Genomic DNA, 21159 nt, shown 5'->3' on the forward strand with positions numbered 1-21159 from the left:
TTTAATGACAGTCCAGTAGTTTCATCATTATTAATGTGACTTGCTTTTTATCCCAGGTTTTACTAATTGAATGAATTTAAATTCCTCAGCTGCCATGGTGGGATTTGAACTTATTTCGCCAGTGTCAATAGTCCAGGTCTCTGGATTACTAGCCCAGTAGTATCAGCACTATCCTCCCATCCCCCTAAATTTCATTCTCATCTGTTGATGGTCTCTTTTTGCCAGATGGCTTAGATTTTGAGGGAGCTTGAGTTAAGGTATAATCAGATTATTATTTGGACTATGAAGGTTACCTATATTTATTTTGAATATTTTAATAAATATCATTACATTTTGATCATGTTAATTTCCAGTGTTATAAAATATTAACTCCCAGGCTTAGATAAGGTAAGCAAGGCAAAATACTTCCCATTAGGGGCTGGTACAAAGACCAGGAGACTTGGATTTAAGATTTTGGGAAAAAGATGCAGGGGAAGGTGGGAAGAATGTAAGCAGATAGTGGTGGTAACCTGACCTCACTGCCGACAAGGGAGGCGGAAGCAGAGATAATCAATGACTTCAAAAGGAAATTAGATGGGCATTTGAAGGAAATAAACATGCAGGGCTGTGGGGGGAGTGGGACTGACTGGTTTCTCCTCTCCCCTCCCCTAGGGAGTTGGCATGCACTTGATGGCCTGAATGGTCTCCTTCTGTGCTTTTAAATGATTCTATAGTTTTGACTTGAAGAGGGATATCCAGATGATAACGCTGGTGCTTCAGCAATCGGTTTTAATTCTTTTAACATTGCTGAAGAAATGAAACAACTATCGATTCAGTTATATAGAAGTATAACTTACTTATGAGTGAAATAAACTTGGTTGTGTAAACTTTCATTTTATATAACTTATGCCAAAGGTAGTAAAGTTGAAGATTTCCTCTTTTTTTGCTGTAAAAATTTTATTGAAGTACTTTACATGCATAATATATGATGATGATATAAGAGGTACCTTAATGATGAGACTTCAGTGGGTCTGCAATATTGTACAGTTTTGTCAATGCACAAAGAACTATTTGGTCAGCTTTGCTGTAGGTCTTGATTGCAGTTGCTTTAGATGTACAAGAGGGAATCTGAGTATTTTCATGCCCATTATTTTATTTTAATTTTGTTGGTGTGAATGCATTTAAAGGCACTCTACATGCCAGAATGAAATTGTTCAAAGTTTAATAAAGTTTTCACCCAGTGCATTTGAGCAAAGAAATTTGTATAGATTTGGAATCGAGGATAATCCAGAAGTATTTAGGGCGAAGAGAGGGAGAGGAGCACACAGAGCGATAAAGAAGGGAAGTTGCAAAAGAAGAGACACAAATAGATGAGCAGAATTTAAATCTAGTGTTTTGTTGGCACATTAACTGCATTGTTAGCTGTTGATTTGTTGCCTTAGGTATAATGGAATCTGATGTGACCTCAGCCAGAACTAACCTCTAATTAGTAGATTTGCAAGTTATGCTTCATAAATCAATGCACATCGGGGTTGCTAATTCCTTTCAAATTATAGAATGAGTATGATTGAGAAAACCATGCTAGTGAAGCTTTTTGTCTTGCACTCATCAGGACAGATGCAAGAATACCAAATTTCAAAGAGAACAACAATTTATACTGCAAGAGAAAAGGGTGCTGATTGGTAGGCAAGTGGACTCTGGTTGAGCCATTGCCATGGAAGAACATTTATCTTTTTTTTTGATCCTGTTGAGTAAGAATGAGCTATTTTTACAGTGTGTCTGTTTTTAGCAATATGCAGGTTCTGTACTGCCAAACGACTACTTTATAGAACAAACATAATTTAGTTTCAAGTTCATGTTTGTTTTAAACTGCAGATATTATTGGTGGTGTTGAAATTTGAGCTCCCAATACCAGCAAGAGATGAAATGGAGTGTTTTTAAAATACATTCAGATGTATGGTAATGATTTTATTTTGTCAGATGCACAGCCTGAATTACGACCTTTCATTAAATTGTAGGGGATACATGTGTCTTTACAGATCCACTCCTGGACTTTGTGAAGATGACAGGTCCAGAGTTAGGGTGACATGTGGAGGGTTGTCTTGGCTGAGCCTCTCTCCTTTAGTTTAGTTGGTGGCCTTGGTGAGGGAACATATTGTACAGTTGGGACTTCCATTAGACATAGGGTACCTTTTAATGTGGTTTAAATTGGGATTTATTTTACAGTTTGAAATTGTGTTACAGATAACAGAATTAGCCTTGTTATGATAGACCAGTAAAACACTGAAACATTCATTTATTGCTTTATTTTATAATTTAACTATCAGTTTGCCACTGTTTCTTGCTAATCAATTTTTCTCTGCTCAGCGTTTGTGCTTAAATGGAAACACAGGCCAGGATATAATAATAAAGGATGGCCTACAAATGGTGGAAGCTTTAGCCTTTGACCCTATCAGCGAGCTTCTCTACTGGATAGATGCTGGAGCAAAGAAACTTGAGGCAAGTATTACATTTTCTGTTTAAATGTTAAATACCCATGACCCGTTCAAGCATTGGTCAGTGACTGCGCTGATCCCCAGAGGGCAAAGTGATTTAAATGAGACCTACCCTGGCCCACAACTCCACACCTCAACAGGTGGATCAAGAGTATCATGGACAGCAGTCTGGTGGTGGATTGCCAGACCCATCCACTGAGCAGTAGTAAGTGATGTGGGAGTGTAAATGGGAGGAGTGAAATGTGAATGGGAGGGCTGGATATAATTCGTGTAATTTGCAGTATGTCAGCAATATAATTAATGCTAGATTAATTGGTACTTATTAATAGATTAATATCTACTTGAAATAAGTTCAATATTGCTACTGTTTTTCAGACCGCAACCTTGCTTGTATGTATGCTAGTAACTTTGTAAAATTGTTTATTACTAAACTGACAGTTTTTGAACAAATTGCAAAGTTTAGCCTTTTTTATCTTGGCAACTAATGAAGAGATTCTGTAAGATATGTTGAATCAGTCCTGGCAAGGATAGCTGATAAATAATGCTGGTACGTTGACAAAAATAAGAACGAGGTACCAAATAAGTGCTGCAGATATTCGAACAGAAATTAGATATTACTGACTTCTAATAAAATTTCCTGCCTTTTTCTACTGCTCTCCCAAAGATTGGGATTCAAGGTGAACTTGAGTTTCTTGAGCCTAGTTAGTCAAGTGACACATTCTGTCCATTTGAGCCTAGATTATCAGCAAGTTACAAGCCTGGCTACATCCTCAACTTCCCCATTTCAACAGCGAACACTTTGGATCAGCAATACAAACTTGGACTAGTTGTTCCTCTCTCTTCCACTCTGCTGGTAGAAATAGGCTATTGACGCACAATGTAGATGTAATTTAGGATTTTCAGGGTTTCTGTAACTCTGCAACAGACTCTGCTGTACCCTTAAATGGGCTTGAGCATGCTTTCTAACTTTGGCAAAGAGTTCACCTTCCTTTGAGAAAGAAAAACAAAAACAGGTGTCATAGCTTAAAAAATAATATTTCTCAACCTTTTTCTATGTGACCAGCTATGATTGAAAACTCAGAAGCTGCTAGCAATCTAGAGTACAATGTATTTAGTGGGTCTTGACCCTAATTAAATGGGTCTAAATCACCGCATTAAAACTGAATTATAATTCAATGCTAACCTTACATTTTTAGCTGTTCTATTGAATGGCTGGCTGGTGCAGAGAATAAAAATCGCGTGCATAGGATATATCATTTGTAAAGTAGAGATGTTGCTTGGGTTGTGAGAGGGACTTTTATGTTGCCTCTAATCTGTTATCATTCAGGTGATGCAGAAATATGGATGAGTGGTTCCTCAATGTTCTCTTAAATATAACATTCCCCCAAAAAGAAAGATGTGATTCTGCTCTGCTGTATGTCTATATTTAGATCAAACTTTGAGCTTTTACTCTGAATGAACTAGTCTTCAGCTTAATTTCAGCTCGATCATTAAGTTAAATTTTATTATGGTAGCTGACTCCTACCCGCTTTTTTTTTTAAACTCCAAATAAATTCATGCAATGATTTGATATCAGTCCATTACAATAACACTGACTGAGAGCTCCAATCTTACAAATCTTGTTTGATTGAGAGTGACGTTTGGGGAGATGAAAAAAGTTATAATTTTAAGTTCCTTTTGATAATTTGCTTTCTCATGCATTAGGTTTCAAACCCTGATGGAGACCTTCGCCTAACTCTGCTGAATTCCACTGTATTAGACCATCCAAGGGCTCTCGTACTAATTCCCAACGATGGGTAAGTTTAAGAAACAAGTTTAACTTTGTGTCTCTGTGGTATGTAATATTGTACAGCTTGTCAGGAAAATCCAAAAGCCTCTGCAGACATGAAATGTAAGGAGCAATGATCAGTAATAGACCTTTGCGCTTCCAAAAAGCCTATCCAGGATGGTATCGAGGAGCATCAATTAAAAGAGCAATGAGTAGGAATTCTGTGGTAGTCAGCCACTATGAATAACTTCATGGAGGCTATTTCTGAATGAAATTAGGCTAAACACTTTGTTAGGAGTTGGCTGCATTTGACATGTTAGTACAGTGGGAACAAATCAGGTATTGGAACAGTATTGCCTGTCAATCGAGCATAAATAAACACGCATCTATTTCTCATCTCCCACATCATTTTACCCCCAATACAGTAGAGCTCCTGTATCTTTCCAGTGAATGTTTCCACCCATCCTGTGCTCCCACTTTCCTCATTCGAGCTACTGCTAAGGAAGCTGTTCTGGCAGCCATGCAGATCAGATCCACTCGTAATTAGAGAATTGTCCCAAGTGTTGGTCTCTCGGTCTCTTTCGCTCTCCCCCTTTCGTTCACCCCCTCCCCAGTAGAGTCCTTTAATTATGAAGGGTTTTATAACTTTTAGCCAGCACACAGAATTTCAGCTGAATTCTGCTTGAAAGAGACGTTCCTTGACACCAGCTTGTTCTAAACTAGAGTGCTTGATAACAGAACCAAACACAAGAATCTAATCCCCTGTGGTTAACTTCTTGTTGGCTCTTTTTTCTCTATTGTCCATGTCCAAGGCAGCTTGATCTCATGATCAGTTCATGGAAACAAGTTGTTTTTTTTTTTACAAGAAACCATCTTCCAAAAGAACCTAGTTCTTAAAGGGACCATTACCTTAACATAGGTTTTCCCCCCCAGAAGCACATGTACCATTGCAATTGGAATATCCGTCACTAATTCTGTCTGATATCAGTCCTACCTACCCCCTTTCCTTAGCCCAAAGGTACTGTAGCATTGCTCCAGCTAAGATGGATTAACTCTAGTTTGGAAATTAAGCTTGGGTCCTTCTGATGGGTGGATTACACCACCAGAACATGGTGAGTTCAGCTGCCATTGTTACATTGGGTTTGCTGTTGGCCAATATGTAAGTATTGTTCCCGACGCTTCCTGATGCTGATTCTGATTTGGAATTTATATAGCTCGGCTAGCTTTCATTTTTAGCATTTGTGAATTTGGCTCATTTGAAACTGAGTTTTCCTAACAGTAGAGGGCGCTGAGATGCACTAAATTATACAAGTACATTCGTGCCATCCAATGGCACAAGACTGCATTGCAGGTGCTTCAGTATTAGCCGTTGTTTTAGACAAGAAGGAATTGTTCCATCACTGTTTTTCATATCTCGAATTCCCACCTCATTGGATGATCATGTTTTTTCCCCAGTGGGCTGTACAGAAATTTCTAGATGGAAACATTAACACATGAAGTCCGCATTAATATTGTCACTTTTCTATCTCTATATGAAGGTATTAATTTATTATTTAATGTATTTCCATCAGTAGGCAAGCGAACCTCCAAACTCATGCCATTTTTCTAAACCTTGTCCCCTATTTTGCCTTTGCCTATTGTTTGGCTTTAGGCTTGGCAAAAAACGGGCAGCTTGTTCCTGCAACAACTTGCATTTATATAGTGGCTTTGACATAGTCAAACGTTTCAAGGCACTTCATGGGAGTGATTATCAAACAAGATTTGACACTGAGCAATGTACACTGAGATATTAGGCAAATGACCAAAAGCTTGGTCAAAAAAGTAAATTTTAAGGAAGTCTTAAAGGAGGAGAGTGAGCCTGCAACAGGATGAAACCGTATTGCTTCAATAAGACCTGTATTTAATTAGTTGAGATTTCCCCAATGTGAATTCCTTGCCCGCGTTAAATTCCTGTATTTCTTAGCTGCAGAAACGGGCAGGGGCCTCCTTCCAAGTGTTTGTCCCATTGCCCTCTTTAGCCACATGCCAGGCAATGCTAGAGAGCAGTTTTACATTTGTTTAGGGTTTCAGATACTCATACAGAAATCTATGACCTGCACTGTTTCATCTCTTTTTTAACCTTTCTTTCTGCCACAACTACAAATCAGGGTCATTTGGAAATGGGGAAAAAACATATATCTGGTTAAAAGGCAATGTGACCTGGGTCACCATCTTTATAAATGGTGACCTTTGCAGTTAGCAGAAACCAAACATATGCTCATTATATGATCAATAGATCTTGCAAAGAGGTTCAGAGTCTAGTATGGTTGAACATTAACTGTTTATTGGTAACACGTAACTATGTACAGATATAAAAGGTATAGCCCAAGCTATGAGCTAACTCCATGCTTGCTTCTACACAAGTCTCTACACAGTCCACAACTGACTCTAGTCTCATATTATGTCTCTTTACATCACACTAGGGGTGGGGGGGGCGGGGTTACTGTTTCCCAGTCCCACATTAATCCTTGCTATGCCAGATACTCCTATACTACACCCATGGGTTCTGTACTTAATATTGGAGACTAGCAGTGATCTCAGGAATATTGCATGCCTTCAGTGTATGGTCCTTCAGTGTAACAATGCATACAAAATGACAGACTCTGACCTCATGCTTACATCTCTATCTGCAGGAAATTCCCTCCTCTTCCCTTGTTGCCATCTGATATTTGTAGGAACTTGATGTAAAATGTCACACATGAACCAAATTGCATTTATACCAAAATACTGGTACACAACCCTACCCACTCTCTCTGTGTAAACAAAAAACCTCCGTGTGGAGATGAACAAACATTTTTGTGCACCTGCTTTAAATTGCAGCGCTGTTACGAGCACTGTATAACTTCTCTCTCAACTACAAAGATTAGTTATTTTTTATAAAGCACTTTTTAGGTTAACTGTTGGCTCCTGCCCATTTTCTTGGTCTAGTGGGGTGCTTGATTTGCAAACGAAACACCCTTTGATTTTGGAGTGTTGGATGATTAAGTGGTGGTGATGCATTCCCTTGGTCTCTGAGGGACAGTGTCTTATCCATTTTCCTTGACATAGCTGGAAGTGAATAGATTTGCTTGCGCTGCACTAAGTAGCCTCGGTTAAAAAATGCTCACAATTTGAATTTCATAAAACTCAGTTTTTCTATTCCTCCAATTTAACTAGAATTACATGTTGATACTGAACCCTTATGTCGTGAGATAAATCAGTCAAAGAAAAGTCACTAACTTTTTTTTTCCTTTTTAAAAACTGGACTACAAGCAGTTTTTCTGATGCTTGTCCTCCGGTGCAGCAAATGTTCATGCAAATGGATTTATATTATGTAAGACAGTGAATTTTATTTGTCCCAATATTTTCCCCACAGCCTGATGTTTTGGACAGACTGGGGTGATGATGCAGTTGGCATTTATAGAAGTGAGATGGATGCATCTAATGTTGTTCGAATCATCACTGATGGCATTAAATGGCCTAATGGAATTACAGTGGATGGCTCCTGGATCTACTGGACTGAAGCCTATGTTGACCGAATTGAACGAGCAGACTTTAATGGTGGTCAGAGATCAGTAGTGATACAGAACCTTCCCCATCCATACGCCATAAGTGTTTTTAAGGTATGCAACTTGGGATGCTGGGCCTATCATTGTCACTTGCAAAAAACACATTTGAGGAAGTTCACAACGAGTTTAAAATTTTGGTAATTGAGTTCAGATGTTGGGCTAGAGTATTTATGGTGATTACTCCTTAATAGATTTTATTTTGAAATTAGCCCTATTTGGTGTTGTGGTTTTTTTAAGCTGCTTCTGTATATTATGTAATAAGTGCATTGGATGGAAATAATTTTCATTGTATCATTCTCTACAATTAGTTCTTTAATTCTACTCAGCCTTTTTAGCTTCCATAAATTGAGAAACAAGTGAAATTATGATGGATACAGATTTACATAAATAAAACATTGAACCATGCACTGTCTAACTGCCACTAAATGTTTCAGTCTGATACATTGATTTCATTGCAATCCTATAAATACCATTGAATCATCCAAAAGGTTAGACAGATGTGTGCTCAAGTGTCAATGTAGATTTTTATACTTGCCCAGTTTGTTCCAATTTTTATTCTCACTTTCTGAATGAGCAGAGATGTGCTCAGATTTAGCTCCATAAGTGTTAGAAGCTCCCTGATACGTCACCCAGATTGGCCAGCCTTCATGTGCGGGACTTTGAAATTCTCCAGTTCAACACTTGAGCAGATAATCTATTCTGATATTTTGGTGCATTACTGAGGAAATGCTGCATTGTGGGAGGTGCCTTCTTTAATTTACATCTTGATGTGTGGCGAGGCCAGCATTTATCACCCATCCCTAATTGCCCTTGAGAAGGTGGCGATGAACTGCATTCTTGAACTGCTGCTGTCCCTGCACTGTAGGTATTTCCACGTGCTGTTGAGGAGGAGAGAGTTCCAGGATTTTGATCCACTAACAGTGAAGGAACAGTGAGATGTTAGGCTGAGATCCTAATGGGCTATAAAATGTGCTTTGCGATGCATGAGGCTGTAACAATGCTGTAAATAAATGCAAGCTCTTTCTACTTGTGAAGAAGTGTGAGTGCCATGCTTGCAATAAGTGAAGACGAAGATATTCATTTACTTTTTTCAGAATCAGATCTACTGGGATGATTGGTCTGAAATGAGCATCTTTCGGGCAAATAAGCATGATGGCTCAGGTGTGGAGTCCCTGGTCACTGGTTTAACTGGAGTAATGGACATGAAGGTGTTCTACAAGGGCAAGACAAGAGGTAGCATCTTTTATGTAACTTTGGCTGTCATGCTTTTTTTGTGTGCCCTTGGTCTACACAATTGGATTGTGATGTATATTGGGCTTTTTATTGTTTGCTTGCCAGTAAAATAGACACCCAAATATTAGCCAAGAATCTTTTTAGCCAGCACAACATTAGATGACTGGAAAAAGAAATGATAGGAAGCTGAGTAAATTTTCGGTAAACCATCTGACATGCTTTGTTGGACTGTAAAGGCATAATTTTCAGGGGCTGGATGAGGGATTAGGGAGGAAAATTATGCACCTGCAGCTTTCTATCACACCAAAATATATCATTCTTAGTGAGTCACCTGATCGTACACTGAGTTGGGATGATGAACAAGAGAAGGACCCTCCAGGTAAACAGAATGCTCTGCTACAATATCACCCAAGTACTGGTGTCTCACCTCTGCAAAAGGAAACAATGTACTGGGGTCTTCTCAGTGACTGTACCTCAGTAAAGTATTCTCTGTTTTACAACCAAAATTTGTTTGCAGGATAGACTGTTCTTATATCTATCTAGAAGTTGCATTGATATCTGTGGCTCTCTCTCCAACCATTTATGATTAACTCTGAAATGTACCTAGTTATTTAACAACTTGCATTTATACAGCATCTTAAACATTAAAGCACCTTGGTGGTTTTCTCAGAAGCGTTATCGGACAAAAATTGACACCAATGAAGGAAATATTAAGGAGGATGACTGAAAGCTTGGTTGGACAGGTCAGTTTTGAGGGAAGTGATGGAGGAGGAGAGAGGGGCAGAAATTTCAGAAGAAATTCCAGAGCCTTGAGGCCCAGAGAGTTGGAGCCACAAACACCAATGGTGGAGAAAAGATTGGCGGGGTTGGGCGGGGGGGTTTACAGAATGCAAGGGAGGGATTACAGAATTCAAGGGAGGTTGTAAGGTGCACCTGAAAAGGAAGGCTCTGTACCATTTGAGAATACTATGCTGGTGGCTATGGGATTTGTGATATTAAATCCTGGTCACCATGATACTGAGGAAGCCTAGTTTTTCTACTTAAGCACTAATCATTATTAGTGACTCATTCATTGACCTTTTGGCTTTTATTTCTGCTGTTCCGATATTAAATGTGTTAACATGCCTGAATACTACTATAGAGCAGCAATTTACATTAAAATAAAAAATCCCATGTGCAAAAGTCCTTCCACATCGGTAGAGAAAGGGATTGGTGAAAATCAAGTTGAATCCCTTCATTAATAGTTCACAACTGCTATTTGAAGTTTTTCCTAACAAATTGTATTTATCTTAAAGGGGGAAATGCATGTTTGGAGAAAGCCTGCAGCTTGCTTTGTCTTCCTAAACCTCATAATAGGAGATGTGTCTGCCCTGTGGGAGTGAAAAGCACAGTTTTGCCATCTGGGGATATTCATTGTGACTGTCCACGTGGCTACTCACCAAAGGATAACATCTGTGTGAGGCAAGGTGAGTGCCTGTACAGTTAGCATTGCTGAAATATTTTGTGATTACTAGGCATGCACGTGCACACGCCTACCTAATGGCATGTACAGCAGGCTTGATGCACAAATACTGGAGGCTTCTCTCACTGTTAGTTGATCTTACAATTCTTTCCCTGACACAGTTTCGTTCTCCTTTTATATATGTTTCTCCCTTTTTAATGTAAATCCCATTGTTGTCTTATGTCTTTAGACTTTACCTTTTCTCAAAATATAAATCTTTTCATAGTGCCTTTGGGAAAAATACGCACTGCTTGGCCTATCTTCTCCCACTAGGTGTAACATCCTACCATCCCTTTGAAATTCAAACTATCCTGAATTATCTAAAAATACAAGTTCTCCTCACCCCACATCCTAAGACTTCAGCCCTGTTTGTATTTAGCATTTCAAACCTAGCATCTTTTGATGAGTCAAAGCCTTCAGACCAGCTGTCTCCAATTCAATTAAACCCCACACACGTGCACAATATATATTTATTCCAGGCCAGTATCCAGGTTTTAAATGTCCAATTTTCCTTTGAGCCTCTATAATCCGTAGACTAAATGGTTACAGTGATAAACTCCATCTGAACAGCACTTCGGTCTTGAAATTTGTCCAGAAACTTTAAAGGATTGTGGTCTGTATAAACAATTGTTTCTGATGAATTGTTTACAACGTAAATCTCAATGCTGCAATGCTAACACCAGACCCGGAGTCTCCTTTTCGATCATTGAACATCTCCCCTGTACATTCAACTTCTGTGAAAAATACCCTATCGGCTTCTCAATTCCAGTTTCTTCACCTTGCAACAATACAGCCCCAGTGCTTATATCACTTATCAGTGGCCAACTTAAATTGCTTGGCATAATTGGATATTGCCAAAACTGGTGTCGTAGTCAGTACAGTTTTTAAACTGTCAAATGGCTTCTGACATGCTTGTGTCCATTGAAACTTCATGCTCTTTTTTAATAGTTCACTGTGGTGCAACCATACTGCTACAATTTGGTACAAATTTCCAGTAAAACCCACTCCAGCCCAGGAATCTCAAAGCTCCTCGTTTTGTTGAGGCACAGGGAAATCCACGATAGCTTTGACTTTCACGTCTCTCAGGGCTACCTTACCATGTCTAATGGTATGGCCTAGATATGTTACTTGTGCTTTTGCAAATTTACTTTTAGCCAAGTTCATCACCAAATTAGCTCCTTGTAGTCGACTAAATAATTCTTCCAGATGTTGTAAATGCTCCTCCCACATTTGACTGAAAACTATCAAGTCGTTAATATAAGCAGCATAATTGCTCAGTCCTGCAATTACTTTGTCAGTCTTTGAAATGTTGCAAGTGCACGTTTCATACCAAATGGCATAACTTTAAACTGCTATAGTCCATCTGGCATCACAAAAGTTGATATCTCCTTTGCTCTCTCTGATGATAATGATACTTGCCAATATCATCTCAGCAAGTCAATCTTAGTGATAAACTTTTGATTGCCCCACTTTCTCAATGCAATCTTTCAACTGTGGTATAGGATATGAATCTGCTTTTGTCACTGCATTCATCTTTTGATAGTCCACACACAATCTTAGTGTTCTATCTAGTTTCGGTACCATCACAATGGGAGACCTCCAATTACTGCAACTAGACTCGATGTCATTTTGAAGCATGAATTCAATTTCTTTCTGTACTTGTGATAACTTTGGATTTAATCTATAAGGTTGTTGCCTTTATTGAGAATGAAATTTCTACACTCGCATCATGTGTAGCTTAATTTGTCCTCCCTAGCTTATTCCCACAGATAGCTTTGTGTGACTGCAATAGCTTCTCCGAATCACTTTGACACTTGTCTAGAAGGAAACTCTTATTATATTTAAATTTTCAAGTACCCCCTCATTATCCAATCTGATTAGAGGAAAATCAATTTCAAAATTCTCTTTCTACCTCATTCTCATTATCTACCACCACTAAAACCTCCTTTTGGTCCTCTTCCCTGTCGAAGTACTTTTTAAGCATGTTTAAATGACACACCCTCTGCTTTTTCTTCCAGCTGATGTATTTATTAAATTTACTTCGCTCAGTTTCTTTTCAATCATGTAAGGCCCACTAAACCTTGACTTTAATGAGTCACCCAGTACTGGTAACAGAACTAATGCTTTTTTCCCAGCAACAAAACTGCGAACTATAGCTCTCCTAGCTTCCTTCTCTTTCATCACTTGCTGTGATACCTTTAAAGTCCAGCTTTTTAAGTTGGTTCCGTCTTTCCCGTTGTTAACTTTTCCCTCTGGAGATCAAGTTGTCGCATTTCCATTTCTTTTTGAAATAATCTCTCCCTTTCTTTTTCTGCTGCCTCTAGTTCCAGTTTTTTTCATTTCCAATTCTTTTTCCTTTTGCCTCCAATTCAAGTTTTTAGCATTTAGCTTCTTTTGATGTGTCAAAGCCTCCAGACCAGCTGTCTCCAATTCAATTAAAGCACGGACAGACGCGCGCAGGCTCCCACATGCACACCATCCAAACCGCACTATTAACCTACTTTTACAAATTACTATAATATTGAGAATTGTTATACTTTTGTGACTTTGTGTGTGTTGTGCATGTGTAGATAGGTCTAGTGTTATGCTTACACAGTCCAATAGTCTGATTATAGTTTGGGTTCATATATCAATGACAGTCACTTGGGATGGGGTAATGGAAACCACTATACCCAGCATACATGTAAGAAACGTGAGTGTGAGGGCCTTACAAGCCTTGAACCTGATCTGTCATTCAACAAGATCATGACTGATCTGTCAACTTCATTTTTTCATGTTATTCGCTCGACTAGTAATCCAGAGACCCAGGTTAATGCTCTGGGGACCCGGCTTGAATCCTGACACAGCAGATGGTGGAATTTGAATTCAATAAAAATCTGGAATTAAAAGTCTGACAATGACCATGAAACAATTGTCAATTGTTGTAAAAGCCCATCTGGTTCACTAATGGCCTTTAGGGAAGGAAATCTGTCATCCTTACCTGGTCTGGCCTACATGTGACTCCAAACCAACAACAATGTGGTTAACTCTTAAAATGCCTTCTAAAATGGCCTAGCAGGCCACTCAGTTGTAACAAACCCCTACAAAGTCACAAGAAAGAAATGAAACTGGACTGACTATCTGGCATTGACCTAGGAACTGGAAACAACAACAGCAATCTCAGCCCTGTCGACCCTACAAAGTCCTTCATACTAACATCTGGGGGCTAGTACCAAAATTGGGAGAGCTCTCCCAACAGACTAGTCAAGCAACAGTCTGACATAGTCATCCTCATGGAATCATATCTTACAGATAATGTCCCGGACACCACCATCATCATCCCTGGGTATGTCCTGTCCCACTGGCAGGACAGACCCAGCAGAAGTGGCAGCACAGTGGTATACAGCTGAAAGGGAGTTGCCCTGGGAGTCCTCAACATCAACTGTGTACCCCATGAAGTCTCATGGCATCAGGTCAAACATGGGCAAGGAAACCTCCTGCTGATTACCACGTATCACCCTCCCTTAGCTGATGAATCAGTGCTCCTCCATGTTGAACACCACTTGGAGGAAGCACCGAGGGTGGCAAGGGCACAGAATGTACTCTGGGTGGTGGACTTCAATGTCCACCAAGAGTGGCTCAGTAGCGCCACCATTCATGACTGAGCTGGCCGAGTTCTAAATGACATAGCTGCTAGACTGGGTCTGTGGCAGGTGATGAGGGAACCAACAAGAGGGAAAAACATACTTGACCTCATCCTCACCAACCTGCTTGCCATGGATGCATCTGTTCATGACACTGTTGGTAGGAGCAACCACTGCACAGTCACTCTGGCGATGAAGTATCGCCTTCACATTGAGGATACTCTCCATCGTGTTGTGTGGCACTAACACAATGCTAAATGGGATAGATTTCGAACAGATCTAGCGACTCAAGACTGGGCACCTATGAGGCGCTGTGGGCAATCAGCACCAGAATTGTACTCGAACACAATCTGTAACCTCGTGGCCCGGCATATCCCCCACTCTATCATTACCATCAAGCTAAGGGATCAACCCTGGCTCAATGAAGAGTGCAGGAGGGCATGCCAGGAGCAACACCAAACATAGCTAAAAATGAGGTGTCAACCTGGTGAAGCTATAACACAGGACAATTTGTTTACCGAGCAGCAAGTGATAGACAGACTAAGTGATCCCACAACCAAAGGATCAGATCTTAAGCCCTGCAGTCCTGCCACAGCCAGTCATGAATGGTGGTGGACAATTAAGAAACTCACTGGAGGAGGTAGCTCCACAAATATCCCCATCCTCATGATGGAGGAGCCCAGCACATCAGTGCAAAAGATGAGGCTGAAGCATTTGCTACAATCTTTGGCCAGAAGTGCCGACTGGATGATCTATCTCAGTCGTCTCCGGAGGTTCCCAGCGTCACAGATGCCAGCCTTCAGCCAATGTGATTCACTTCACGTGATATCAAGAAGCGGCTGAAGGCACTGGATACTGCAAAGGCTATGGGCCCTAACAATAATCTGACAATAGTACTGAAGGCTTCTGCTCCAGAACTTGCTGCGCCCCTAGCCAAGCTGTTCCAGTACAGCTACAACAATGGCATTTATCTGGCTATGTGGAGAATTGCTGAGGTATGTCCTGTACACACAAAGTAGGGAAATCCAACCCAGCCAATTACTGCCCCATTAGTCTACTCTTGGTCATCAGTAAAGTAATGGAAGGGGTCGTCAACAGTGCTATCAAGTGGCAATTGCTTAGCAATAACCTCAATGACGCCCATTTTGGGTTCTGCTAGGGCCATTCATTACAGCCTTGGTTCAAACATGGACAAAAGAGCTGAGCTCCAGTGGTGAGGTGAGAATGACTGCCCTTGACACCAAGGCTGCATTTGACAGTGTGTGGCATCATGGAGCCCTAACAAAACGAGTCGATGGGAATTGGGGGGGAAAACTCTCTCTGCTGGTTGGAGTTATAGCTAGCACAAAGGAAGATGCTTGTTTGTTGGAGGTCAGTCACCTCAGCTCCAGACATCACTGCAGGAGCTCCTCAGGGTAGTGTCCTCGGCCCAACCACTTTCAACTACTTCATCAGTGACCTCCTTCCATCATAAAGCCAGAAGTGGGGATGTTTGCTGATGTTTGCACAATGTTCAGCACCATTCATGAGTCCTCAGATACTGAAGCAGTCCATGTCCAAATGCAGCAAGACCTGGACAATATCCAGGCTTGGGCTGACAAGCGGCAAGTAACATTCACGCCACACAAGTGTCAGGCAATGACCGTCTCCAACAAGAGAGAATCCAACCATTGCCCCTTGATGCTCAATGACATTACCATCACTGAATCCCCCACTATCAACATCCTGGGGGTTATCATTGACCAGAAACTGAACAGGACTAGCCATATAAATACTGTGGCTATAAGAGCAGTTCAGAGGCTAGGAATCATGTGACGAGTAACCCACCTCCTGACTCCCCAAAGCCTGTCAACTATGACTGTTATGGAATGCTCCCCACTTGCCTGGATTAGTGCAGCTTCAGCAACACTCAAGCTTGACACCATCCAGGGTAAAGCAGCCTGTTTGATTGGCACCACACCCACAAACACTCACTCATTCCACCACCAACGCACAGTGGCAGCAGTGTGTCCCATCTACAAGATGCATTGCAGGAATTCACCAAGGCTCCTTTAACAGCGTCTTCCAAACCCATGACCACTACCATCTAGAATGACAAGGGCAGCAGATAGATGGGAACACCACCACGTGGACGTTCCCCTCCAAGTCACTCCCCATCCTGACTTGGAAATATATCATTGTTCCTTCACTGTCACTGGGTCAAAATCCTGGACTCCCTAACAGCACTGTGGGTGTACCTACACGTGGACTGCAGTGGTTCAAGGCGGCAGCTTACCACTGCCACCACATCGGGTAATTAGGGATGGGCAATAAATGCTGGCCCAGCCAGTGAAGCCTACATCCCATGAATGAATAAAAAAAAAATTAGAGATGGAGGGGTGGGATGTGGGGCAGGGGGAAATTGAGGAGACAGAGCACACTTGTCTATTTGCTTTTTATATCATAAATGATTTGAAACTTTTTATTTTTAAAGCACCATTATTTTACAAGGTAAAGGGCAAAATAAAGTAACTGCTGGAAATCTGAAATAAAAAATGGGAAGTGCCAGAAGCAATCAGCAGGTTAGGAGTGAGGAAGTTACTGTTAATGTTTTAGGTTTGATGATCTGGTTCTGATCAAGGAGTCATAAGACCTGAAATATATTAACCCTACCTTCTGATTCTCAGGTGCTGCCTGACCTTGGTTGGTGCTTCCGGCATTGTCTGATTTTTATGGATTTTTGGCTGTTGAATTATGTCACCTATCAATTTACTCTTAATGTTGACATGCAGATGTTGACAAAATTTAGGACCTTACTTATGAGGGTGGTCTATGTATAATTGTCACCAAAAAAACAGCAAATGTTCGGATGTAGTTATACTTTAATTACTGATAGTGTCAATTTACAGCAGGCAGTCCCTTGTTTTATACTGTCTACCTGCAATCTGCGCTTGGATCTCGGAGGGGGAGTTTTGTGTGGCATGTGGACAGATTTTCTCTTATTTGAGAGAGCGTCTACACTCTCTCCTTTAAATAAGCCCTAAATGGTGTCTGGGAAGCCTATCAGATTGCTTGCATGCTTTCTAAATTGATTACCCACAGCATTGAAGCTGGTCTTTAAGTAGTATGAAGGCAAACTGTTGTGAAGTGGCCTCACCAAGGGATCCATTTCCTTTATCCGGTCAGTTTTGCCTCTGCCAGTTGGAAACCTTTTAACAGCAGACGTGACCACATAAATGCAACCTAAAATATAGAATCCTATTACACTGTATACTTGGGACCAAGTCATTTTCTGGAGTTTTGGAGTTTTCTAGATTATAGAATGACGACAGAATGCCTAATCGCAAGTGTAAACCAGAAAACACTGTTTCTGCTCCCAGAGTACTATACTAAAATGCCAATCTGCTCAAAATGTTTCTGGACATCTGGTACTCCTGAACAACAGATTTCCTGACTGGAGAGGTTACAGTGTATTAACTCCATGCCTGCTTTGCTGGAGTGAAATGGCTTCTGCTGTTGCCTTCACACTAAGAGCTGCAATATTAATGGAAGGTAAAACTGCTTCCTGCCAGCACTACAGCTGCACTGTAGATAATGACATGTCAAAAGTAATGTTGGGATTGGAGAAGAAGGAAACGGTGTGTTTTGTTTGCAAGTGGTCCATCATTATCTTGAAACTACAAAGGTGTGAAGTGCTGCAACTAACTTGTTTCCTAAACAAGATTAAGCAGAATCCACCAAAATGGTTGTCCCCACTCTTCTAGCATTTCTCTTTCCCTGCACCCCCTCCCTCCCATAACAATTGCTACAAAAACCAGAAAAGGTGTTGAAAATAAGAATACTACAGAGAATTGTTTATTATTCAGTACTATCCCCAATCTTTCCATCTGCTTGAAATTACCTGATATCCATGTAGCCCTTTCCCCTCTGAGGGCATTGGAATTTCTGCTTTGTCTTAGAACTATTCACCTGTTCCTTTTAAACATGTGTTTATTTTATTATAGAGCATACTTGTCTGCCTAACCAGTACAGGTGCTCCAATGGCAAATGTATCAGCAGCATTTGGAAGTGTGATAATGATAATGACTGTGGCGATTACAGTGATGAAAGCAATTGCCGTAAGTACTGTTTGATTTTAGCAGCTGTGCCAAGTTATCTCTAACTTATTGTAACTTTACAATAACAAATTACACCTAAAACTTCACTGGGATTTAGTGGAATATCTCCTCTGTTTTATCATATAAGGTTATCCCTCTAATCTTTGCTACCTTGAAAATAAGCCTTGCTTGGCACCAGAGGTTTGTAATAATGAAATTTGGCTATCTTGCTGTATTTTATCAACTTACCCTCATTTTGTATCCTGTGTTAATGTGATATTGTAGTGTTACGATGTATAAAAGTATGGATTTAATAAGCATAAGCATTTTCCCCTTTTCACAGCAACAGCTATTTGTGATCCTGATTCTCAGTTCAAATGTCGATCATCGGGGATGTGTATTCCACTGTCATACAAGTGTGATCGTGAAGATGATTGTGGGGATGATAGTGATGAAGAGCAGTGCTGTAAGTGACTTCAGAAGCCTTAGTCTACACTTAATCGGCTATAGCAAACTGGGGTACTCCACATGGTGTCCCATATAAACCTAAAAGTGCATTTTGTTTCATTGTTTCCTTAAATCTGTTGTTCAGGTGATTTTGATTTCTAGTATAAAGTTGCTTGCACTTTGGGCCCTCTCCAATAGAGGGCAGGCACAAACTTGCTGTCCAACTAAGTGGAAGATATTTGCACTGAGTGAACTTGTTTACTACCCCGCCCCCCCCCCACCCCCCCCCCGCACATAGGCGTGCACACACTCCCAATCCACCCTGGCCTCCTTCCCCAGTGCCTAGGTTTCTGCTGGATGCCTATGACTGAGATTGGTAAAGCCTGATGAGAATCTTGGGCAGGAACCTAGCTGGCAAGACCATATTGTATATTCTAATTTTGGTGTTTCGTCGCAAAACCAAAATTCTACCGTATTTGTTAACAATTTAGTTTGATCTGTGCATCTAAAGGCAGAAGAAAAATGTGTGTTAAAAGAGCTGGTGTTAATTCTTGATGTTGTTCCCATCCAAGTCAATGGAATTTGGCTAAATGGTACTCCAATTTAATGGATAAGTTCTGTTATGACTTTATGGAAAAATTTGTGTCTTCAGCCATGTTGCTTTCCTAACACCAGTGCTTGGACATTGAAAATCTGGGTTGTTGTGTTTCTGGGCTCATGAGAAACAGCCAATTATTTGCAACATACAGGAGAAGAGCCTGCTAGTATTAGGCCTGCAGTCTAGAAATTAAAACTGGCTAACCCATGAAAGCACCTTTTTTATAAGAAACTCATATATTGGTTATATGAATGACTATTTTGTTCAGTTTTGAAAGTGTTTTTCCACTCCCGTGTTTTTATAAAGTACTTTTTGATTTGCAGGTTGGATACAAGTGGGCCTTCTACTGTATGAAAATAATTTACTTGTCACAAAATTAATCACTTAGAAACATGACTCACAAGACTTCTAATGATCAATATTGGTGTAGAAGTGTTCTCCCCAGGCAGTTCATTATTGACAATCAATGTGCTGTCCTTACATGTTCTGTTTCCAGTCTGCCCATAATTACAGCCAGCTAAATGTGCTAAGGTCTTGCATTTGATGGTAAATATATTTTGTCTAAAATATTCAGTAGGATAAAGGAACTGAGACAAATTTTGTGTCTAGCTGCAATACTGTAAAGTATTCCTGTCCTAGTCAAGTTGTGACAAATCTAAAGTTTATTTTAAAAGGTCTCATCAAATTATGCAAACATATTGAATGGGTCCTTTGTACATAAATCTTGTCAAAGTGTAAGCCTTGGCATTGTAATTATTTTCCCTTAAAACCCCAACAGCATTGAACAGCTGTAAGAGTGACGAATTTACTTGTGCCACTGGCATGTGTATTCGCTTATCTTGGACATGTGATGGGGACAATGACTGCCGAGATTGGTCAGATGAACTGAACTGCACTGGTAGGTCACCATTCATTTATTGTTGTGAACTTCACTGGGATTTAACTTGTTCTTGGTTATTTCCTTGGGTGTTTTTTTTTGAAAGATGTCGTGTAGAATTCTCCTGGTTTATTTTTGGTAAATGTTTAGCTGAGTGTTTTTAAAAACCAGCAGAATCCCAGAGTTCATTACTAGTGCATGTGGTTATATAGTTGGTCAGTTTCATAGATTCACAACAGTTGTAGTATCTAAAATGAACCAGGAGAGCCAAGATCCAGCACTAGGTTATAATGCTATCTTTTGAAAGATAAATGTTTTAAAATTGATAGTTACTAGATTTAAGCAAAGAGCAATGTTTTGATTTAGTTTCTTGTTGGCAGAAGTACTATGCAGTTTTGGTTATGGCAAAGCAGTGAATTATCTAAAATACAGGATAAATATTAATTTTATTTTCATTGTTTATATTGGAGTAAATTCCAGTATGAAAACCAGGAATGTAGTTTGGCCTCTTATCGTTTGTGTAGTGTTTTCAAAAAGTGATTTAGTTAATTGATTGGAAGAACAAAATATTAATTTGGAGAAGAGGATAACTAATGAATTATGGACCCAGAATTTCTGTTCCTGGGGGTGGTACCACAGAGGCACACTGCTGAGGGACCCTTGCCCCGAAGTCCCCACACACTGACTGCACAGGAATTGCCAGCAAGTTTAAACTGCCGATGGGCAATTACCCTGCACTGGGAACCATTCGATATTCTGATTTAAATCGGTGACTTCGGGTGGTTCCAACTCAGCAGAATAGTTACCCAGGAAAAGTTAGGATATGAAACCACTTTTAATTCCTGAGTAACTATACTACACCTGCCCCCCCTCCCCCCAACTTGTCTGTCCATCCTACCCACTTATCTTGTACACTTACCTTCTTCCTAGCTTCTCAAAAGTGCATTTAAACATGAGGACCTTTAAACTTACCCA

General features: G+C 40.2%; 1 protein-coding gene across 1 annotated transcript in view; it reads left to right on the plus strand.

Annotated features, from left to right (window-relative positions):
- Positions 1 to 21159, plus strand: part of sorl1 (sortilin-related receptor, L(DLR class) A repeats containing) — a 291127-nt gene that overhangs the window by 215188 nt on the left and 54780 nt on the right. Inside the window, exons 18-25 of the mRNA XM_041174224.1 lie at positions 2347 to 2478; positions 4179 to 4270; positions 7637 to 7883; positions 8924 to 9062; positions 10358 to 10528; positions 18170 to 18283; positions 18606 to 18728; positions 20086 to 20205. Of these exons, the coding sequence (XP_041030158.1) occupies positions 2347 to 2478; positions 4179 to 4270; positions 7637 to 7883; positions 8924 to 9062; positions 10358 to 10528; positions 18170 to 18283; positions 18606 to 18728; positions 20086 to 20205 (1138 nt within the window). The remainder of the gene's footprint in view (positions 1 to 2346; positions 2479 to 4178; positions 4271 to 7636; positions 7884 to 8923; positions 9063 to 10357; positions 10529 to 18169; positions 18284 to 18605; positions 18729 to 20085; positions 20206 to 21159) is intronic.

This window comes from Carcharodon carcharias, chromosome 25, assembly GCF_017639515.1.
Source record: "Carcharodon carcharias isolate sCarCar2 chromosome 25, sCarCar2.pri, whole genome shotgun sequence".
Classification (NCBI taxonomy): Eukaryota; Metazoa; Chordata; class Chondrichthyes; order Lamniformes; family Lamnidae; genus Carcharodon; species Carcharodon carcharias.